The sequence below is a fragment of the Geotrypetes seraphini genome, chromosome 9 (assembly GCF_902459505.1).
Source record: "Geotrypetes seraphini chromosome 9, aGeoSer1.1, whole genome shotgun sequence".
NCBI lineage: Eukaryota > Metazoa > Chordata > Amphibia > Gymnophiona > Dermophiidae > Geotrypetes > Geotrypetes seraphini.
Window position 1 is genome coordinate 51,420,225 of NC_047092.1, and position 24,602 is coordinate 51,444,826.

The 24,602-nt window shown below is 42.2% G+C and overlaps 1 protein-coding gene across 4 annotated transcripts in view; it reads right to left on the minus strand.

Moving 5' to 3' along the window:
- MET (MET proto-oncogene, receptor tyrosine kinase) overlaps nucleotides 1–24,602 on the minus strand; it is a 207,473-nt gene that overhangs the window by 56,874 nt on the left and 125,997 nt on the right. For all 4 annotated transcript variants that reach the window (XM_033959614.1, XM_033959617.1, XM_033959615.1 and 1 more), the window contains 6 exons: nucleotides 19,773–19,933; nucleotides 16,214–16,316; nucleotides 15,976–16,112; nucleotides 10,688–10,852; nucleotides 8,545–8,644; nucleotides 3,593–3,811 (listed from right to left, as the gene is read on the minus strand). In XM_033959614.1, coding sequence (XP_033815505.1) covers nucleotides 3,593–3,811; nucleotides 8,545–8,644; nucleotides 10,688–10,852; nucleotides 15,976–16,112; nucleotides 16,214–16,316; nucleotides 19,773–19,933 — 885 coding nt within the window. The remainder of the gene's footprint in view (nucleotides 1–3,592; nucleotides 3,812–8,544; nucleotides 8,645–10,687; nucleotides 10,853–15,975; nucleotides 16,113–16,213; nucleotides 16,317–19,772; nucleotides 19,934–24,602) is intronic.

Consider the following 24,602-nt stretch of genomic DNA (forward strand, 5'->3'; position numbering starts at 1 on the left):
ATAAACACCACAAAGCCAAATCTTAAAAATGACATACAATGAAAATCTTGCTACACATCCTTGGTATTCGTGTACATGATGATGTAAATGGTGATGTCATTATACAATGGTGATGTCATTATTCAAACATTCTCACTGTCCATTAGTCAGAAGAGACATTTGTAAAATTCATGAATGTAAAAGCAAGGATTATGTTATGGAAGCCCTTCCCTTCATCAGTAATCCCAAATGACTAGCCTGCCTCCTTTCACGGATAAGCATTGTGTTTTCAGTTCTGCAACATATGAATGTTATTGTGTGTAAAAGGCATTGAATTAACCTCAAAAGTAGCTGCTGTAGCTTGAAAATACCCAGGGGAGTGCTTTTGTGATGTCACAGTAACCGGAGGAGGCAGCTGTCCCTGACATTAATCATTTTTGATTGGTTAGAAAAGATCAGTGACATCATTCTTCCCAATCTCAAATAAGTGTTTAAAATGCTTTTCAAGGAATAAATCTACTGAGATGCCTCAATGGGGATGATATATGAGTGCATGTGACATCACAGGCCATTTGGAATCAACTAAAAAGAAATGAAGCCACTGATTTCCTATAAGTTATTTATCTATTCTCTGTGACAAGGAAAGAAATATGAGCAGCCAGGGTTTTCTCCAAGCAGGCTGGCTATGAGAACTGCTTCTTTAGCACAGAAGGAAAATCCATTGGTTTGGAGCCAAAAGGCTACAGTTTCAAACTGTAAGATAAAAAAAAACACTCAGCAACTGTTCACAATCCTAATCAAACAGGTGGAACAAAGTAAATATTTAACTTTTAGAAATAAACAACTGGATATTGGGTATGCAATAATCAACCCCTCACTAGGATAAGTGTATACATACAGTATAACAGTTTTGCAAAACACAGCCCTAAGACTTATCTATTCATTGAAAAAAATACGACATCACAGAAGCATACCACGACTCACACTGGCTCCCAATACAAGCCAGAGTACACTTCAAATTCCACTGCCTACTATTCAAAGCTATAAACGGAGACAGCCCTTCCTACTGGAACAATCGACTTACTCAATCCACCTCAACCAGACAAAGGAGAACCCATACAATATTCACATACCCGCCAACCAAAAATGTCAAACGAAAAATGTATGAGAACCTACTGGCCACCAGAGCAGCGAAACTGGACCGATAAGTCATCAATTTGCTAACTTCGACCACAGACTACAAAACCTTCAAAAAAGAAACAAAAACCCTATTCTTCAAAAAAATTCATAAAACCAATATAACACAAGCAGACATGTTCCGAACACCTCCGGCAATTGCCAACTACTCCTTAGCAAATGAGAAAATGTTCTAACTATTCCTTAAGTGCTTCTTAATATCTTAACAATATGTACTTCTTACTATCATAACAATTCTTTTGTAATCCTCCTTGAACCGCAAGGTAAAGGCGGAATAGAAATCACTAATGTAATGTAATATAATTGTACAACACGGTCTATATGGAATTTCTAAACTAATATTTAAAAAGATCTTTTTTCTGAGTACCATACTTTAAGCACTCCTTCCTTTTAATAATGAGTGAACTGTTGTTGACTGATCACATCTTCCTACTCACACACAGATTTGTGTAGGGTAAATCAAAAAATAAACAGACCTGTTCCTAGTCAGATCTAAGGGCCTTTACTCTATCCTCATTCTTCTTGATGTGTCTGATGCTTTTGATACTGTTAATCACTGTTTACTCCTTGATACTCTGTCCTCACTTGGATTCCACAAATCAGTTCTCTCCTGGTCTGCCGCCTACCTCTCCCATCGTACCTTTAGTGTATGCGCTGGTGGGTCCTCCTCTGATGCTATTCCGCTAGTGGTTGGTGTACCCTCGGGCTCTGTTTTAGGATCTCTTCTCTCTCTACACCTCTTCCCTCGGTGCCCTGATCTCCTCCCATGGCTTCCAGTATCACCTACTTTATATGCTGATGATTCTCAGATCTACCTCTCCACACCAGAGATTTCACCTACAATCCAAGAAAAAGTCTCATCCTGTCTGGCTGATATTGCTGTCTGAATGTTCCACTACTATCTGAAACTAAACATGTCCAAGACTGAACTGTTCCTCTTCCTCCATTCTCCGTCTCTGTAAATAATACCGTTATCATTCCTTTCTCCTCTACTAGTAACCTTGGAGTCGTCTTCAACTCTGACCTTTCATTTTCTACCCGCATTCAAGAGACTGCTAAAGCCTCTCGCTTCTATCTCTACAAAATCACCAAAATTCACCCCTTCCTCTCTGAGCACACTATCTGGATTATTGTCTATACTCTTGTAACCTCACACATAGACTACTGCAATCTACTTCTAACAGGTCTCTTGCTGAACCACCTCTCTCCCCTGCAATCTGTACAAAACCCTTCTACACGTCTTATCTTCCATCAACCTCACTGCACTCACCTCACCCCTCTCCTTAAATCACTTCACTGGCTCTCTATCTGCCTTCGCAAACAGGTCAAACTCCTATTACCAATTTACAAGTGTGTTCATGCCTTAGTCCCACAGTATCTCTCCTCTCTTATCTCTCATTATATACCTCCCCGAGAGCTCTGTTCCTCAGACAAATTGTTTTTATCTGTACTCTTCTCCTCCACTTCTAATTCCAGACTTGGTTCCTTTCAGTTCGCTGCCCCATATGCTTGGAATAAACTACCTGAATCCATCTGCCACGCTTCTTCCCTTATTCAAAAGTAGGCTGAGAACCCACCTTTTTGAGATAGTCTTCAACTCATAACCCTACTCCCCTCTGCTCACTACCCTAGCCAGCAGTTTAACTATCCCCTCTAATTGTAACCCTTACCCTGACATCCTGTATGTCTGTCTTGATTATTTAGATCAGGGGTGTCCAACCTGCGGCCCGAGGGCCGCATGTGGCCCTGTGAAGTATTTTGTGTGGCCCCGGTCGAAGGCAATGCAGTGTTTTCCTCTGCTGCCCCCAGGTGTTTACCGTCTTGCCGGCTCCCTCCTCTGTGTTGCTGCAGCGTTTGCGCATTTGTGCGGCCCCAGAAACATTTTTTTCGGCCAATGCAGCCCAGGGAAGCCAAAAGGTTGGACACCCCTGATTTAGATTGTCTCACTTGAGCAAAGACACCATTCATAGTGGCTAAATATTGACCAGGAAGTGTTTCTTGAACAAGCATACATTTTGCACTTCACCTGCCATTTATTCATTGCATTCTGATTGAACATAACTCCCTAATCCTACTGGTTCAAACCATTATGGGCCAATTTTCAAAATTACATTGGTAGGTAGAAAGTCAGAAGGTATTTTTTCCATGGAAGGGATTTTGAATTTAGCTCGTGAGTTGTTTAGAATGAGTTCTATTCAGGTATTCAGACACAGTCGCTACATACCTTTATCCCTGAGAATTTCTAATCTAAGGGGCTCTTTTACTAAAGCTTAGTGTACACTACCGGAATTAGCATATGCTAAATGCTAAGAAGCCCATCTTATCATTTAGTGTGCTAAGTTTTAGTAAAAGGGTCTCTTATGGATTAATACACATCACAGATAAATCTATCTGGTTTGAATGATTTACTTCTTACCTTAATTTCCAGTATATTTTTGTTGCCCACTGAAATTACTAGTGGCTTTTCAAAGACCTCAAATACAGGATTATTTACGTAAATGAAATCAAAGTAAGTCGAGTTTACGCCATCAAAAATGAAAAAGACTTGTGTTAAAATTGGTGGTTCATGATTTAAATCTTCAAGTGAAGGAGTTGAACAACATATTATTTCAGAGTTAGAGCGATGTCTACAGGTCTGCAATGAGAAAAGTCAGAGAAAATATATAACATCATTAGTCCTTCTCAGATATTATCAGAAAACCATACCATGCGGTATAAGAAGCTGGTCTTAATGATTTATATTGCTGTTGATTCTCCCTATGTTCTAGTTCTTTTTTCCGTTTACTATTGTTGATATTTTAAACAAATTGATAAAAAATTTTTTGAACACAAGAAGCTGACCATACTGGTTGAGATCTTCTGACACTGTCAGACCTGTCAGACCTTCTGACACTGAACCATAACAACCTTAAAGAGCCTGATAAAAAAACTACACACCAGCCCACTGAAGAATGCTGGGTAAAAGGTGATGTTAGGTAGGGGTGAATGAAATCCATGTGAGATTTTTATTTTGAAAGCAGGGGCATAGGCAGTAGTCCACATATATATATTTTTTTTTTGGGGGGGGAGGGACAAAGGTAGACTGAGGGGGCCAGGTATTTTCTCCCGTCCTTCCCCTTCCTGCCAGTGAAGCAGCTACATTAAAGCTTATTCTTCTACATCTAAATATGAGCCTTGCAAAAAAAAAAAAAAATAATAAATAAATATTGTGTGCAAGCAATTTTTGTGAGGTTCATATTTAGCCAAATAACAAGTGCTGATATGTGTTGACACCTTTGGGTTTTTGGACATGTATACAAGAAGCTGCGCTTACCATGAAACCTTGTGTGGGTGTGTCTGGCATACTCACCCTACATTTGCCACTGGTTTGTATGCAATTAGCTTTTTGTATGCCGCAGTATTACGATGGTAGTAGAAGCCATGCACTCAGACCACCATGAGCCCTTTAGCAGTGACCCCACAGTGAGCAGTGATGGGATTTGAAACCTGACTTCCCTGATTCTTAGTCTGCTGCTTTTACCATTAAGTTACTCCACTGCTCATATATTGATGTCTTCCACCAGCATGTTCATCGTTTATCATTTATTAAATTTAATATGCCGCCTTTTTTACAGTACGAGTCAAGGATGTATACAGTGCAATAACAATTTATAAAAGAAAATAAAAGCAAAACTCCATTTGCAATTGATGTCAGTCATTCACAGAGACAACTATTGCAAGACTGCTCTCTCACATGCCCTCATCACTCACAAATCAGTAAAGTGAGAAGGCCAGTTCAAATAGATATGTTTTTAATGCAACGCGGAAAATGGGAAATAATTAAGAACATAAGAATTGCCATACTGGATCAGACCAAAGATCCATTAACCCAGTATCTTGCTTCAGAAGAAAAACAGATTTTATTCTGCTTATCCTAGAAATAAGCAGTGTATTAATAATCTCTTTTAGGAAATTATTCAAACCTTTTGTAAACCCTGCTAAGCTAACTGCTTTCACCATATTCTCTGGCAGCAAATTTCAGAGTTTAATTACATGTTGAGGAAGAAATATTTTCTTTGGTTTGTTTTAAATCTACTACTTGTTCTAATCACAGATGTTGAGGCAATGAATTCCAAAGAGCTAGAGCAATGGCACAAAATACTGAATTTCTCATGGATTCCCATTTCACTTTAGAAGGATGAGGAATGACAAGTGTGTTGCCTGTTAGAAAATGCAGGGTACGAGTAGGTGTGAAAGGGATAACCAGCACTGAAAGATTAAATAGGGATACAGAAGTATAATACTTTACAGAGTGATGTTAATATCTTGAATTGTTGGTAACCAAAAGCACTACTTTGAATCAAGCAAAATATCTTTTTCAGTTTTAAAAATACACTTTTTGAGGGTGATGGAAGAAGATTAGTTAGATTTCTGTGACATCCCCCAAATGTTATACAACTAAAGGATTCTCAGCTATTGTTATCATTGCACTTATTGAATTAGTGTAAATTCATTGCACTATCTTCTGCAGTGTAATTATGTCCTTTAAATTAATAGCAGTGGTATGCTTAACTTTATTTGTGGCTGCCTGCTGGGAATTGTTTAGAAAGCCTTTACCTTGCCAGGGGAGTAACTAAAGAAAATGCTTTCAGAGGATGATAAAGAATCTAATAATCCCCCTTAGAGGTGATGCAATGTGACTGATTGGTAAGGTCAAGAAAAATCCAATTTGGGATGACCTTATTGTTATGTGATTTGACATGACATTTTAGCTCAAAATTGGTTTTAGCGATTGGAGAATATGATGGTTTTAGTTTTCAAGAAATATTGGATTGAGAATGCAGTAATTCAATCTAGTTTCCCACTCAGTTAAGATGTTGCCTGCTAGGCACTGTTTTTTTAACTTTGATTGGATTAGTCTTTATGCTTACCACAAATTAAACTTATGTTCTTTCTGTTACTACCATATAATCCCAGTGTTAAGTAAACACAATAAAATAAATTAAGCCAAAAAAATAAAGGAACTTTTCTAAGAAATACATACAACTTGGAAAAGAAATGAATCGTCAATTATTTTTTTATAAAAGTTTTTGAATTTCTTGAATCGTCTAAAACACGTTGCCTCAGTCAGATCTCAAATCACCCAAATATATTTCGACTTTAGCTGCTGTACAGGAAATATCTGTGATGTACCGTCTCACATATACACACAAATGTTCTGAGGAAAGATACTCAGAGCACATCACTATAGAAGCTCCATTAACATCTCCCACTCTGATCACAGATATAACACACACCCAACTACATGTGCCTTTTACTAGCATCCTAGATGTGTGCATCTTTTATTCAGAGACCTAAACAGAATTTACTTCTGTTTGAAGTTGGGCTCATTCTCTGCCAGACACACAGTTCTAGTTTATACCTTTGCAAAAAGTTTTCACAATTTACAAATTTTATTTTAATAACTTCAAATGTATGAAAGTATCTGCAACTACCCCTTGTTCATGTATTCTTTTGTCCCTACAAGAGAAGCAGCATTACCATAGTTTTAACACAGAATACAGCTTAGACTGCCATGGTTGCTTTTAAAGTACCGTCTTTATTATGACGACTCCCAAATCTCTACAGCTGAAATTTCACTAGGAATCCAGGCTCAAGTCTCAACCTTCTTTTCTGATATTGTTGACTGGATGTCTTACCACCATCTGAAATGGTCTCCTCAGCTTATAACCTTTGGGTCATTTGTGACTCCTCTCTTTTTCTCTACATATATTCAATTGCTAAAACCTGTTGTTTCCCCCATAAATTGATATCTAGTGTATCTGGGGTGCCGCTTCTGACGGCTCTGTAAACACTACCTGAGAACTATTCAGAAATCAGTGAAAGTATTTGACTGCAAAGCTTTGTGAAGAATATTTTCAAATAAACAGAATGATTTGCATAATTTTGTGAATGTTGGTTTCCATTCTTTATAACATCACCAAAATGTGCTTCTTCTTTTATGAACACTTTATCAAAACCCTCTAAATCAAAATCCATTCTCTCATCATCTCCTATTTAGATTACTGCAACCTGCTCTTTACAGGTATCCTTTTATATTTGTGGCCCAATTTTGTGCCTATTCAATTGAGAAACCTTACAGAATTATCCAGTTTTAAGAAGCAGTTAAAATTAATTTATTATTATTATTAAATATATTTATTGATTTTCAAATCATATAATCAATAATAACTTGTACAGAAAGCAAGATTAGTAACTCTACATAAAATTAATTTATTTGTTCAAGCATTTTTTTCTTGATACTTTAATATTTTGTATTTTGAAGATAGTAGGCTTGATATTGCAGGAGGCAGCCTGGCTATCTCCCGTGGTCCGCAGCGATCCCGGAAATTCAGTGCCGGGGCCAGCCAGCAAAGGTCTAATGGCCAAAGATATACCTGCATTTTAGGCAGGTCTGTCTGGTCAAATGCCTTAGCCGGCCAGCCGTTGAATATTGGTAGTGATGTTGCATGACATAGCCGGTCACTGGGCTATCTGGCTATCTCTCACAGAAAATTGGCAAATAGCTGAGTAAGTGATATTTAGTACTGCTACCTATCGGGGAGGAGGGGAAGGGTTAAGCATTTGTGCTGTACTGTTTTTTGATTTTATATATGTCTTACATATTGTAGCTGAGGAATAGGTGGGCTAGAAATGCTTTAAATAAATACTGAACCTTTCTTCTCTTCAATTTATTAAAAATTTTGCTGCATGATATCTTCCACCTTTGTCACTGAACTTGCTCAAGTTCCCCTCAAGTCACTTCATTAGCTCCCTATTCATTGCTGACTTAGAAGTACATTCATTCTAAAGCTCATTAACCTCTCTCCTCTCTTATTTCTCCCTACACAACTTCCTGGGAAATCTGTTGACCAGATAAGTCACTCTTATCTGTGCCCGTCAACTCCACAACCAATTGCAAACTCCACTCCTTCCATCTTGCTACCCTACATGCCTGGAACAGAGTCTCTCAGTTAGTATGTTCTACTTCATCTCTGGCCCTATTCAGATATATTTTAATTATTCCCATACTAAATGGAATTTCCTAATCTCTTATTTGTTCTGTTTGTCTGTTTTGAATAGATTATAAGCTCTATGGAGCAGGGACTATCTCTTATATGTACAGTATATGTACAGTACTCTGTACATCTTGTAGTGCTATAGAAATGATAAGTAGCTGTGCTAGTAGGATGATCCAAATTTCAGCTATATGGAATAAATCTATGATTAAACTTGTTAGGTTTTTCAAATGTAACTGAACAGATGGAAAATATAATGCTTAGAAGCTGTTCCAGATAAAGAAAACAGAAAAATGAAACAAATACTAAAGATACAATTATGAGAACTTACCACATTATAATTCTTTTGGATCTTAGGTACAGTGATCACCATTTGAGGAAAAGAGACTGAATTTAAGTTCATTCCATGAGCCATTATTGAGCTTCCTCCACTTTTAAAGAAAAAAAAAAAAGAAATCTTTCCACAATAACACTAGATTTCATCATGCATAGAAGTCTTAAAATCTGAATATAAAAAAATCCTACATTATAACTGTCTCATGACGTGACAGTGGTTCCCAACCTCTACCAGGGAATCTCAGTCAGTTGGGTTTTCAGTATATCTACAATGAAAATGCATTAAAAATATTTAAATGCAATGAATGACATACATGCAAATCTTTCTCAATAATACTCATTACAGGTATTCTGAAAACTGACTGGCTGAGGGTCTTGCAGGGAAGGATTGGGAACCACTAATTTTACAGCAATGTGACGAGTCATAATCACAACTTGTGCAGCACGCCCCCTGGTGCCCCTATACCACCCACTGTGCTTCAGCCAAGAAAAGAAAATGGATAGGAAGCAATTTTGACACCCTGTCCCCCTTGTGCCCTATGGGGCTCATAATTAAATAAAAAAATTAAAAAAGTTCAAAAAATGGCCTAAATCGGTACTTGGACGATCAAAAAGACAGATTGTCCAAGTACTGATAATCAAAGCTGGTTTTAGACGTATCTAAAACCAGTTTAGGCCTTTCCCCTGCCTCTGAATGCCTAGAGAGAAAAGAAACATTTTTGGAGGAGGGGAAAGGGCGGGAGGTGAGCCAACCTAGTCGTACAGCAAGTATAATCAAAAGTTTATCAAGGTTACCCAGTTGGAACTTATACTTTTTGACAGACCAAATCAAAATAGGTATAAGTTCCGAATAGGGGCAACTGAGCTGATCGAGGCTGCCGCAATCAGCTCAGCAGCCCCGGCAACCTGCCCACCTCCCACTGCAACGATCGTGGCAGGAGAGATGCCTAATATCTCCTGCCGTGATCAAAATCCCCCCCCCCCAAACTGCCTCGAATCGCAGCAGAAAAGATGTCCAATCTCTCCTGCCAGTACCCCAACCGTCCTGCAATTACCAGCAGGAGGGATCCCATGCCCTCCTGCCGGCACCCTAACCCTCCTTTGACTACCGGCAGGAGGGGTCCCACGCCCTCCTGCTGGCACCCCAACCCTCCCGCGACAATATCGACAGGAGGGAGTCCAAGCCCTTCTGCCGAAGCACAGGCCTCCACCCCCCGAACATCCCCAACAATACCGGCAGGAGGGAGCCCAAGCCCTCCTGCCGAGGTGCACCCCAACCCCCCGACAATACCAGCAGGAGACGGGTTGGGGGGGTGCGTCGTGGGAATAAGGGTCTAGGATCCCTCCAGCCCTCATTTGAGGGGGTGGGGGGTTCGCCTTCCAGCAGGAGGGCTGGTGCTCCCTCCTGTCGGTTCAGGGGGGGTGGGGTGTGTTTCGGCAGGAGGACTTGGCCTCCCTCCTGCCGGTATTGTTGGGGGGGGGGGTATGGGTGGGTGGGGTGTGCCTTGGCAGGAGGGCTTGGGCTCCCTCCTGCCAGTATTGTCAGGGGGTTTGAAGGGGGCCTGCGCCTCAGCAGAAGGGCTTGGGCTCCCTCCTGCTGGTATTGTCACGGGAGGGTTGGGGTGCTGGCAGGGGGGGCTTGGGATCCCTCCTGCCAGTAGTCGCAGGGGGTGCGCCTTCAACAGGAGAGATTGGGCATCTCTCTTGCTGGTATTGGGTTTGTCGGGGAGATGCCGGCAGGAAAGATTGGGCATCTCTCCTGCCGGTTTGTGGCAGTTCGAGGGGGAGGGATCGTAGCAGGAGAGATTAGGCACGAGTTGACATTTTTTTCCCTTCATTTCATTATGTATTTTAGACATTTTTTCTGTATTTTATGCCAATTTTCTTTTGCAATCTCTATTATTTTATATTGTGAACACTTTGGGACTCATAATCAAAATAAAAAATCGTCTAAAAAGTGGCCTAAATCGGTACTTGGACGGTCAAAAAGCCAGATCATCCAAGTACTGATAATCAAAGTTGGTTTTAGACAACAAAAAACACCCACATAAATATGACTCTCTTACATGAACCACACTGCAGAAATTCTCTTTTAGCCCATTTATTTTACTGCCTGTCCTCTAAAACTAGAAAATTACCTAAGAAAGGATCTAGCAGGTTGGATCTGAAAAATAACAGGATCTTCTTTGTATGTAAAATGGGTATCAGCTTCTCGGACAGCCAAGTCAATATTCAAGCGGACAGCGTATGTGGACAACAGAGTTTGTGCTGGAGTAGAGCACCTTAATATAGTGTCTGAAACACTAACGAGAAGAACACAGACAAGTAAAATTAGTTTTGTTTCTGGTACAACCATTTTATATTTACATTATTTATATTAGAAAAAAAGGCACTCAACTTATTTAAATATTCGGGAAAGAGGCAATAATGTATCACAACCCCAGTATATAATAGTCTAACTCTATAACCATATAAATCCGCCCACTATGAGTGAACTTTGAATGGGAAGGTGACCTTGCTGAAGATCGCATTGACTTAACATATATTAAACATGAACATGAAAATCTCAACTTAGTAAATTTCACCTCAAAGGATTTTAACCTGAGTAGAAACTAGAACACACATATTGTGTCTTTGAATAATTACTACAGAAGCATAAATTGATATTACTTCTACTCTCCCCTATTCCTCTTTTCCAATATCATCCTCCCTCTTGCTTTTCTTCCCCTTAATCTGTTTCATCTTCTCATTTTTTTCTTCAAGGTCCTGGTGATTTTAGTTCCTTTTCAGTCCTCAAGCATGCAAACACATAGCCTCACATGGTCCTCAAGCATGCAAACACAAGCATATATTACAAGACAGTGAATGATGGTAAAGACCAAAATGATGTATCTAGCCTACTCAAAAGAGATTGTGCACGTGAGTAGATGTGTATCTGAATACCCAATACCAATAACTTCTCCCCACATTTTTACCTGACATCTTACTCTGTTTCCTACTATTCCATGTTCTCCCTAGCATGCTCAAAATCTGTTCCAGTTACAACATTCACCATTTCTAGCTTAGCTTCAGTACTGATCTTTTAAGAAGCAAACACCTGGGCTTCTTTACATATTTAGGTAAGTTATAGCCTATACCCTGGGCAGGATTTACATATAGTTTAGAGAAATTAAGTTTAGGGCCTTAAGCATGGAAAACTAATAAAACTAAATTTACTTCCTATTTAATTGAGGAGGACTCCTTAAATATTACAGTTTAGGGGCCACAATACATACAAAATTGGCTCTGTCTATACCCCTAGTCTTCATTCCCAGTCTGAGGAAAGGGATGCTACCAGTAGTGTGCTTCAAGGTTCTGTTTTTGGGCCTATTATTTTTAACATTTTTATAAGTGATATTGCTGAAGGGCTGTAGGGTAAGATTTGCCTCTGTGGATGATACAAAAATCTGCAATAGAATAGACACCCTGGATGGTGTGAATAACATGAAGAAAGACCTAACGAGACTTGAAGAATGGTCTGAAATTTGGCAGCTAAAATTTAATGCTAAGAAATGCAAGGTCATGTAATTAGGCTGCAAAAACCTGAGGGAACAGTACAGTTTAGGGGCTGAAGAACTTATGTGCATGACAGAAGAGGACTTGGGTGTAATTATATGTGATGATCTTAAGGTGGCCAAACAGGTTGAAAAAGTGACGGCGAAAGCTAGAAGGATGCTAGAGTGCATAAGGAAAAAGGAGGTATTGATGACTCTGGTGAGACCTCATTTAGAACTCTGGAGACCACACCTTCAAAAAGATATAAAAAGGATGGAGTCAGTCCAGAGGAAGGCTACTAAAATGGTGCATGGTCTTCATCATAAGGCCTATGGGGACAGACTTAAAGATCTCAATATGTATACTCTGGAGGTAAGGTGGGAGAAGGGAGATATGATAGAGATGTTTAAATATCAACATGGAATAAATGAGCATGTCAATTCTCTTTCATTTGAAAGAAAGCTCTGAAATGAGAGGACATAGGATGAAGTTAAGAGGTGATAGGCTTAGGAAAAATCTAAGGAAATACTTTTTTTTATAGAAAGGGTAGTAGATGTATGGAACAGTCTCCCAGAAGAGGTGGTGGAGACAAAGTCTGTGTATGAATTCAAGAAAATGTGGGATAGGCATGTGGGATCTCTTAGAGAGAGGAAGAGATAATGATTACTGTGGATGGGCCATTTAGCCTTTATCTGCCATCATGTTTCTACGTTTCTATGTGTTAGGTTTTCAGAATATTCCTAACTAGTCTTTAAGCCCGTTACATTAATGGGTGCTAGTTCAGTGCCAGAATAGATGTGTCTGTCTGTCTTTCTTTCTGTCTCCTTAGCTGCTGTCTGTCTGTCTGTCTTTCTTTCTCACTCCTTGGCTGCTGTCTGTCTGTCTCTCTGGCCCTCTTTCTGTCTGTCTTTCTTTCTCGCTCCTTGGCCACTGCCTGTCTGGCTCTCTGGCCCCCTGTCTGTTTGTCATTCTTTCTGTCTGTGTCTCTCCCTGGCCCTTTGTCTGTCTGTCTCTCTCTCTGCCCCCCCCCCCGAGCAAACCAAGATTGCTGCCTGCCCCCCAGCACACCCATCCCCCCATAGCAGCCCCTTTTCCCTCTCCCCCTCCACTTCCCTGTGCAGATGTAACAGCCGGACGCCTCGCAGCACCTCGGACATCCTCCTGCCATTGCTCTCACCGCCGCACACCGATGCAAGCCGCAAATAGAACACGGCATGGAAGCAGAAATCACGGCGGCAGGGATCATGCCGTGTCAACTGCGCATGCGCGGGTAAGGCTTTTATTATAGAGGATGATATATGCATGAAGTGTATCTGGAATACAGTTTCCTTACATTTAGGCAATTTAGGGTGCCTGTATTTTATCTTCTTCCTAAAATTCATAAAAATCTTTTAAATCCCCCTGGAAGGCCCATTGTCTCAGGGAGGACTATGCTTGAGAGAGTTTCTAAGTATGTTAATATCCATCTAAAGCTGTGTTTGTCGAATGTGAGATCTCTTTTGAAGGACACTACTCATTTTTTGAAACTATTGGAGGAGTGGGACTGTAGGGCACCAGGGATTACCGTTTTGGTGACCTTTGATGTTGCTGCCGTGTATACCTTGATTCCTCAGGATAAGGCGCTTGAGGTATTATATCAAGCATTATGAGGTATTATATCAAGCATGCCCTTGGTTGATTCCACCAGACTTCCTGATTGATTTGTGTGCATTAGCCATGAAGAAGAATTATTTTTTGTTTGAGAATCAATTCTTCATGCAACTGTCTGGGGTGGCTATAAGGGCAACCTTCGCTCTGACGGTTGCCAATTTATTCATGGGACATTTTGAAGAACAATTCATATACCCCCTCTGTGTTTTTTAGAGAGATTCTGAGGTGGACCTGCTTCATTGATGATATTTTTTGTCTATGGAGGGGGACCTTGGAGGAATTATTCCGATTTAGAGACTACATCAACTCTTGTCACACTGCTTTATGCTTTGAGATGTCATATCATCAGACACAGATCTTGTTCCTGGATGTGAGACTGGAGATCCAGGATGGACATTTCAACACCACCATTTTTGTAAAAGATACTGATTGCAATTCCCTATTAGAATTTAGCAGCATGCACCCATAACCTTCTAAGACTAGCATTCCATTTGCCCAGTTTCTCCGATATCGCTATATTTGCAGCTCTAATGCTGAATATCAGCGTCAGTCAGGAACCTTGATGGAGAAGTTCTATCAGAGAGGATACCCAGAAACTATTGTGTCAAGAGCAGCCAGAAGGACTTTCTACAATCATAGGGAGTCCTTACTGGAATACCGTAGGGAACAGACTCAAGGGGATGTGATCCCTTTTGTTTCTAAATTTAATCAGATGTCCCCTCGGGTGAAACGGGTCTTAGAGACACATGCTGGGCTCCTACGGGTTCACCCCTGTTTTCAGGAGATGAGGATCCTTTTTGCTTTAGGGAGGAATAGAAATTTATGTGACATCTTGAATCCCGGTGTGTTGCCAACAGTGTGCGTGGAGGGTATTCAGAATGGTGAGTGGGATCACCACAGTTGTGATGGCTGCTCCGTGTGCTTCCTGATGTTAAACACTACTGAGTTTGTGCATCCAGTTTCTGGACAGAAGTACAGATTGAAGAGCAAGATGTCCTACATCACAGAGGGGGTTATTTAATCATTATATGCCCCTGTCCTATGTTATACATGGGACAGACCTCATGGAGATTAAAGATTAGATTACTGGAACATAAGTCGTGAATACACACCAGGAGAGTGGAGGAACCCCTTGCGGTGCACTGTCTTGAAGCCCAACATGCTTTCAGTTCGCTGTGCTGTGTGGTAATTGAACACCTCCCCTGCTCAGTGAGACGTGGTGACTGGAGATGTCAATGATGTCAGAGGGAACAGAGGTTAATTTACAATCTACATACCGTTCACCCAGCTGGGCTGAATGCCCGGATTGAGTGGGCGGCGTTTTTTGGTTGATGCTGACTCTGGATTGGTCTGATTGGAATGGGGAGGAGTCTGGACTTCTTTTTGAAGATGTTTGCTGCAGGGTAATCCCACGCCTAAGTTTTTACGTGTTTGGATGTGTGCAGTTGGAGTAGGCTGAAATCGTTCCCCTGAAACAGCTCAGCGAAACGGAGATTTCCCCGTCAGGCTGTGGGGCTGAGCAGGCTAGCATTGTTAGGGTGCATGGAAGACACCTCGGATACCGTCTGCAGCTAAGTGGTTTTGTTTATTCTGCTTGCCATTGATAGTGTTTGAGACTATAGTATGTGCTGTATGCTATGCTCACACCTTTGGATGTTTTGAAATTTGGTGGTGTACTGAAGTTTTTTAGGTGGTTCCTATGAGGGCTACTATTGTGTTTCTCACTGCTGATTTGACTGATATAATTTGGACCTCACTTTTCTGTGGTCTTTAAGTGGAGTATTTTGTCATATGAAGCTGAACTGAAGCTTTTTCTTTTTCTTGGCTGTTGTTTGAGTGAGTGGGTCTGTGTATGAGTGCAGTGAGTATACTTTGTAGTGTCTCAGGTTCCCCTGTTGTATTTCTGATAGGTGCATTTCCCCAAACACAATACCCCTCTCACAGTTCTCGATGCTAATCTTCTCCCCTCTCCTCACCAGAGCCCTGAGATTTACCTGGGGACCATCCCCAATAGGCTACTTGTACAAGGCAGGTGTAGTCCCACTCCACTCCCATCCTCTTTGGCTCTGGGTTCCAAAATGGCACACACTGACCCCCTAGTGATAGTCTTGTAGTACTACCACTATTAGCTTTCCATATAAGGCAAATTTCCCTCCTAAATGTACTTTTTGGACTGTGTTTTTATGCTTATCATAGTTTGGCTCAAATTCAAGACCAAAAAAAACAAAATTATGATTAGTACCTCTGTATGATACATTTCTTTTCACCAATAAGCACCTCTCTAGATGACCCACTCTTCAGGTACCTTCCAGTTAAAGTAAGCAACGTTCCTCCTGATTTTGGTCCATAACTTGGGAGGATACTTGTAATTACAGGATTCTGATGATAGCAAATTGAAACACAAATTAACAAAGTTAAAAAAATAGATCAGCAGCCTGAATATTGTGTTAATAGTAAAGCATTTACCTACATAAACTTACCACATAAGAGAAAGTGTTGAATTGTGTTGTTGCTTTTCCATTTGAGATACTAGTATTTACACTAAAATGTTCACTGGATACAGAATCCAAAATACACACCAACCTGAAAAAAAAAAATTGAACAACAAAAAATAAAGGTCAAGTTGTTAGTAGCTCTTCTGGTCTATTTAGTCTGACTCATGTCCAAATGATGATAGAGAGGTGCATTAGCGAATGACATGGTGGCTGTTACACATGGCTAGCCGCGGGTAACCCGCCGAAACAATGAGGGAGGAAAAAGTGCTCACTGCGAGTATGGGGACAAGGCCATCCACTGCCCCGTGGAGTGATGAATGGCCTTGTCCCTGCAGTTAAGGGAGAGAACGCGCACGGCCCCCTCCCTCCTTCCTACCTACCCGAATCTATCTGTCTATCTCTCTCCCTTCCTCCCCCTTACCTTCACGGCGCATTTTGAGTAACTTCTTCACAAAGCCATCGGAGCCTGCAAGCAGAAGTTGCGTCAGAGGAGAAGCTTCCATCCACACATGCACTCTACTGCTTGCAGGCTCTGATGGCTTTGAAGAAGTTACTCAAAATGTGCCGCGAAGGTAAATGGGAGGGAGGGAGATAGATAGATTTGGGTAGGTAGGAAGGAGGGAGGGGGGCCGCGCGAGGGGTGCTGAAGGGCAGTGAGATAGCAAGAGGGAAGGGTGGTGGAGGAAAGAAACAGACGCTGAAAGGAAATGGGGAACAGATAATGGGGAGAAGACGCTGAAAGAACATGGGGAAGACAGAGTGGGGAGAAGACACTGAAGGGAAATGAAGAAGACAGTGGGGAGAAGACACTGAAGGGAATTGGGGATGATAGAGTGGGGAGAAGACGCTGAAGGGAATGGGGAAGAGAGAGTGGGGAGAAGATGCTGGAAGGGAAAAAGATAGAGATGCCAGACTATGGGGGAGCGGAGGGAAGAAGATGGATGCCAGACCAATTGGGGGGGAGGGGGTGAAGGGAGAGGCACAGTAACAGAGCAAATGGAAGACGCAGAGAGAAGACAGACAGTGGATGGAAGGAATTGAATGAGTAGATGAGGGAAGCAGAAACCAAACAAGAAAGGTAGAAAAAAAAATTTCTATTTATTTATTTTATTTTATTTTATTTTTTGCTTTAGGATAAAGTAGTATATTAGTTGTGTTTATAAAAATTTATAAACAAAGTCCTGCCAGCTGAACATCTCTTTCTCTAATTCAGCAGCCAGAACTTTGATTTATAAGGAAGGAATAAGCTAAATATTGCAGTACTGAGGCTTGTATGGATGCTGTGGGGATAAAAGTCGCGGGGACGGGGTTGGGACACTGGTTGTGGGGGTGGGGACAGTGGTTGCGGGGACAGGGAGGTGACAGGGACGGTGGTCGCGGGAACAGGGATAAATTTTTTCCCCGTGTCATTTTCTAAGGTGCACTTCAGTCATAAATGCAGTATCATTAGGTACCATTAAGAAACAAAAGTAAAAATTGTGTTGGGACACCATGGAGAAGTCAGGTCAAATTAACAGTAAAATTAATGTCCTACAGTCTCCGACAAAAACTTAGAACAAGATTGAGCTGAATAAGGCAAAATCAAATCAAATATACAAAAGGAGGAGGTAAGGTGAATATAAATGCAATACACGTTGGTAACAACATAAACATACTGTATGTTATTAAATTAATCTTTACAAAATCACATGTGGGGCAAGATGGCGTCCTGAACAGGTTGCTGAGAAGAGAGCTCCCACCTTGAAGGCAAAATTATCCATAAATTCAATGGGAAAAAAATTTTCATTATGCCTAAAAGAAGGTGGAAACAGAGGGGTTTACCTCCACCTACCTCTGGCTCTTTGAAACCGCGGCAGACTGTAATTACATCTTTTACAGTCCAACCTTCCACATCGGGTGTATCCGCTGCTGTGAGTGGGGAAGTTCACAGCTTGGATGGTGAGTTGTCGCTCTCGATGAGCCCGTGAGGACCACACACACCTCCCAAGCCCGGAGGAACAGTGGCAGAGCAGAACATGCAGGAGGGCTCTCTGAATTCATCTAGAGAGGCACGTTCTCCAGCCAAGGTGGACCCGGAAGTGAATACAACTATGCCGACTCCGGGGTTTGAGTTGCTGCATTCTGGGAGTGTGGAACCAGTGGGAGCTAGCGGTGGTGAGGATGTTGGAGCCCAGAGTTCTTTCTCTGGGGCAGAAGCCAAAGAAAATCCAGCTATTATTCTCCCCCTCAAGCTGCTGGTGAGACCACAGGCAGTAACATTGGATTCCATCTGGATGGTGATTGAGAAACTACACTTGGTATGCACTAACTTTGTTTCCATTACTTTAAATTCTACCTCTAGGATAAGTTCCTTAGAGACTTCTGTTCAACAACAGTAGGTGGATTTGAAAAACTTAGAGAAAGTTACAACTGAGGCCAAGAATTTGCTTACCAAACAAATGACTGATAAAATGATGATCTTAAGGAAGATTGAAAATTTAGAAAACCAACAGAAAAACTTAAATTTAAGGATTCTCAATTTTCCGATTGCCAAGTTTATGTCTCCACAGCAACTCTTTAAGAATTTTATGCTGACAGTCTTAAAGATATCGGAAGTAAGCCTCCCCCCAGTACAGAAAATTTACTATTTAAAACAAATGCAAAAAGAAAAAGCTGTAGTAACTGCATATACACAATTGGATGTTTCTGCTATTTTGCAATCTTCTGATATTGAAATTCAGGTTCGGGCGACTTTATTGGTCTCTCTTGTATTTTTACAAGATAAAGAAATGTTGTTGAAATTATACTTTAATTTAAAACAGGCCACCTATTTAGGTGAAAGGGTATATATGTTTCCAGATGTCTCAAAGTGGACACAATCGAGGAAGAAATAATTTTTAATATTTCATCCAAAAGTTATTGCTTTGGGGGCAGTGTTCCAATTGAGATTTCCCAGTAAATGTTTTGTTTCATATTAAGGGAGTAAATATATTTTCTTTGAATCTGCCCAATTAGGTTTCTTTCTTAGAGGGTAAAGGAGTCTCGACCCAGCCAGAATGAAACAGATTACTAAGTCACAAAAACCCACCTAAACTCACCAGATAAGCACTTCAAACACATAACACAGACCTGGCAGAACTGGACAGGCCTAGGGGCAGGGACACGAGTCTGGATTTTAGTTCTGGAAAATCTGGTAACCCTATAACTGGCCACATTTTAACCTGATGAATCCAGTTAAAGTTTAATTTGTGGTCCAGGTAGGAAATTCAAAAGTGAAGATTTGGCAGGCTAACTCCCAAACCCATCTGTTGAATCTTTTAAATATTGACCTCAATTTTATTTTCCAAAGGAATAATTTCACACCATCAATAAATATCCAAGGGGGAAAACAGCTGTAAGTTTTATTTCCTTCATACTGCCTCCAAACCTTTCTCTTATAAAGTAAACCAGGTCAGGAAGACCACACTACTGGTAGTTATACATTTAAAAATTTCACACCGTCATCATCTGAGGCATATTCCCAGGGTTTTTTTCTCTTGTGGAAAAGAACTTTTAAGAATCTTACTTATTTCTGTTGCTGGCTTTTCCTTCTACTCGGCAAGGTTTGTCTCCAACATGCACAACCATTTTTTTGGCATCTAAATTGTTGTTTTTGCTGAGTGCAAAATCCCAGCCACATATTGTTAATCTTGTTCCACCTTCCAAAGGACCAGTGGTTGGAAGAACCTATATATGTGAAGACATAAAAAGCAAATGTGTAATTTAAAACTAAACCAAACATTCAGTTCAATTCAGAGCAAACTCATTGGTCTGGACATATAGAAGTAATTCTCAGAATCCCAGGTTTCATATTTAACTCTAATTTTAATGAGGTCATTCTTTAAATACATTGTCAGAACTAAGGATTGCTAATCCAGTATAGCTCTTAAGATAATCAGACTGAGGCTCATGTTATACACATGCAGGACATTTGCTGCCTGTGGTAATTTTTCTTTTTGCATTCACTAAGGCCCTGAATCTACAAAAAAATGTCTAAAGTTAGGCACCTTGATCAGTGTGCCTAGCTGATCTAAGCATCTAATTTAGGCCCCTTTGTATCATGCCATTAGGATTTTATATCGCCAGCTGCTGTGGTAAAAGCTTTGAAGCTCATAGAATTCCTAAGAGTATCAGAGTTTTTACCAAAGTGGCCGGCAACAAAAAACCCCAACGTGGCTTGATAAAAGGGGGGTCTTAATTTTTTTTAATTGGCTTAATCAGTGCAGAGAATTGAAAACACCATTAAAAACCAATTTTAAAAAGATTTTAAAAATTTAATTAGTCAGTAGGCGCCACTTCAAGGTAGGCATCTACACCGAGGCACCTACCAGCAAGCAGGCATGCTTACGGACAGATTTAGGATAAAGTCTGGGCTTAGATGCCGGTAGGCACAGTCATTTAGGCCAAGGAAACCCTGGCCTAAATGGAAGTGAACCTAAGGATTCACTGCTTATGAGCATGATTCTATAAATGATGCTTAGCGGATGAATAACAGCCATACCTAACAGCACCTATGACTTAGGTGCTGTTTATAGAATCAACTCTTAACTGTGCTGCATTTTTTTTTTTTTTTTTGAGGGATGTGACATGTGTAGGGAATGGACAGATAACGGGCATGGAATTGTTAACCAGCTAGAATGATCACATTGCTTTGCTAACTGATTAATGCATATTTAAAGTGAGAGCCCTGGGAGCCCTCAGTGTTAACTAAATAGGAGGCAGTAAGTGTAACTAAATAGGAGGCAATTAATCTGAGTGGCCCCTAACAGTGGGCGACATCAAAGCCATTAGCTTAAATTAGCAAAGAGGATTGGAATAGGGAGGGGGGAAAAGAGGGAAAAGGAGTGAGGGGGATAGTAACAAGGAGAAGAATTGATTGGAGGATTGTAGGAGTTTGGGATTGGAGAAGAAAGAAAAGGGGTGGAGCAGTTGATAGGAGAGGAAAGAAAGAAATTGGCGGGCAAGAAATAAGGAATCACGGGTAACAGAGCAAGGGAGGAGAATAGAGGGATTTGAGTTTCCCTCCCTCTCACCGCTCCGGCTGTGAGAAGTGGTGAACGATGGATGGGATTCGGGAATTTGGGGGGAGGGGGAGTGTCGGTCGCAGCTAGGAGGTTAAGGGGCCTAAGGGCAGAGCCTTTATTAGAGGCCAATTGAATTGGAAGACCTATGATGGTGAACTGTAAATATGTCCTCGTGGGCGACACCGCCACGAGTTGAGGTGGCTTGACAACACCGTAAGTCACCGGGAGTTAAGGGCAAGTTTGGGATAAGGGAGCTAGTGTCGATACCGATCAGCTATTTGAGATAAATCCTAAATGGTTAAGTGTGGAGTTTGGTTATATTTATAAAAGTTTGTAAATTTAATGTTTGAAATAATATGAAATAAAGCTGCGGCCAATATTTGAAATAAAATTGTATTGTGAAAATGGCTGATGTTTGACTCCCAATGTTATATTTTTACTAACTCCCATTCACTTGTAAAGTACCCATGTCTGTTTAATCATTTCCTCTGTGAGAAATTCCCTAGCCCTTTGTACTGTTTGTCTTTTTTAATTAGATTGTAAGCTCTTCTGAGCATGGATTGTCTCTTATATGTTTAATGTGCAGCACTGCATATATCTAGCAGTGCTATAGAAATGATAAACAGAAGTAGTACAGGACAAGCAAAAAGAAAAAGCCCTATTTTACAGCTGTGGTAACAATTGGCTCAGAACAATGGCGCAGTAAGGGGGGAGGCGGTCTGCCCCAGGTGCTATCTTGGTGGGGGTGAAGACACCCATCCTCCTCTCCGTTCCCCCACTGCCACACGTGCGCACCGCTTCCCTTCCTCGTACCTCTGTAACATTCCTGGCGCAAGCAACAACCCACAAGCTACTGTTGCGCCAGCATTGGCTCTTCCTCTGACATCACTTCCTGGACCCATGCCTAGGAAGTGACATCAGAGGAAGAGCCAACGCTGGCGCGACCGCAGCTTGGGGGTTGCTGCTGGTGCCAGGAACGTTACAGAGGTACGGGGAAGGGAAATGGCGGGTGCATTGCAGGAGGCGGCAGGGAATGAGCATTTGGAGGTGAGGGAGCAGAGAAGATGGCAGGGGAGGGGCCTCTCACTCTCACTACGCCACTGGCTCAGAATATGGGATAATCCCAAGTTAGGAAGTGCTAAGCCCATTTTTAACCATAGTTTAGTAAATGGGCCCCTCTGTTTGAATTTACCTGAGCCATTCTGATAGGATAATATGGGATCCGGAAGGTTCGCCCCCCACATTTCGCCCCCAGCAATTCGCCCCTCACATTTCGCCCCCCACATTTCGCCCCCAGACACATTTCGCCCCCACACATTTCGCCCCCCGGATGTTTTGCCCCCACACATTTCGCCCCCGCACATTTCGCCCCTGAGCGTTGGATTATGACCCCCATCTTCTTTCTTCCTCCCTCCCCCCCCAACGCGGGACCCTGTGGCACCATCAGCTCTTACTCCCTCTAACGCCGGCCCTGCAGCTCCGGACTTCCCCACACCTGCTCTCCCCCCCCCCCCCGATCACTATTATTTTAAATGTTATGGCAGCCGCGGCGCTGTATCCATCGGAGGAGACTTCTAACCTCGGCCTGCCCCGGAACTCTTCCTGTGCTGGGGGCGAAATGTGGGGGGCGAAACTTCCGTGAACCTTGACGGGATCCGGAAGGTTCGCCCCCCACATTTCGCCCCCAGCAATTCGCCCCTCACATTTCGCCCCCCACATTTCGCCCCCAGACACATTTCGCCCCCACACATTTCGCCCCCACACATTTCGCCCCCCGGATGTTTTGCCCCCACACATTTCGCCCCCGCACATTTCGCCCCTGAGCGTTGGATTATGACCCCCATCTTCTTTCTTCCTCCCTCCCCCCCCCAACGCGGGACCCTGTGGCACCATCAGCTCTTACTCCCTCTAACGCCGGCCCTGCAGCTCCGGACTTCCCCACACCTGCTCTTCCTCCCCCCCCCCCCCGATCACTATTATTTTAAATGTTATGGCAGCCGCGGCGCTGTATCCATCGGAGGAGACTTCTAACCTCGGCCTGCCCCGGAACTCTTCCTGCAACAGCAACTTCATGTTATGGCAGCCGCGGCGCTGTATCCATCGGAGGAGACTTCTAACCTCGGCCTGCCCCGGAACTCTTCCTGCAACAGCAACTTCATGTTCCTGCCTAGGCGGGTGGTGGCTGCAGGAAGAGTTCCGGGGCAGGCCGAGGTAGCGTTGGATTATGACCCCCATCTTCTTTCTTCCTCCCTCCCCCCCCCAACGCGGGACCCTGTGGCACCATCAGCTCTTACTCCCTCTAACGCCGGCCCTGCAGCTCCGGACTTCCCCACACCTGCTCTAATATTTTAAAGGTGATTCGAAATCTTACAGGCAGTCATATTAGACGTGCCGTAGCATTTTAGATCATCTGTAAGGCCATACTTTGTGCTGACACTATCCTCAATTAAAGGGCAATACAATAATCTAACTTCGCGCCTTTCATTCTCAACCAGTAAAATGGCCCTTTAATTCTCAGGCAGTGCTGTCTGACAGCAGAAAGGTTATGAAAAGAGGAGGGACAAGCAAAGCTGACGTGCACGGGACACAGCAACTCATTGCTAAGAGAGCCAGAGCAGTGCAGGAACCTGATGGGAATAAATTACCCACAGCTGACAACTCTAATGAGCAGCTCAGATCTCTAAGGCAGAGAGACCTCAGAGAGACGGTAGAACGCTGTGGGGAGAAGCTGACTCTTTTACCTTTGCCCCGTAGAGTGTCTTTGCTGAAAGGAAATGGGAAAGGCAGAAATAAAACTTCCAGTCAGAAATTTTCCTGGAGGGAGTATGGTATATATTTGTTCCCACAGGTAGGGGTGGAACAGTGGTCCGAGGAAGAAAGTTACATGGAGGTAGAAGGAATTGAACCTGACCTGAGGAAAAGAGAATATGATAGGGAATGGTGTTCAGAGGCAGAACAGAATGCACTAGATGATTGCATGTATGAGTGAGTTGCTTTAATATAAAGCTTAAGTTTTGTTTTTGCAATATGATGATCCTAAAGAGAATGACCATAGAATTAAATCCTGTACAGAAATTTGAATGAAACCATGCAGTGCTTTGGTGGGGATGGGTGAATGAGTTAGCCTGCCCTGCAGCTCCGGACTTCCCCACACCTGCTCTCTCCCCCCCCCCCGATCACTATTATTTTAAATGTTATGGCAGCCACGGCGCTGTATCCATCGGAGGAGACTTCTAACCTCGGCCTGCCCCGGAACTCTTCCTGCAACAGCAACTTCATGGCCGAGGTTAGAAGTCTCCTCCGATGGATACAGCGCCGTGGCTGCCATAACA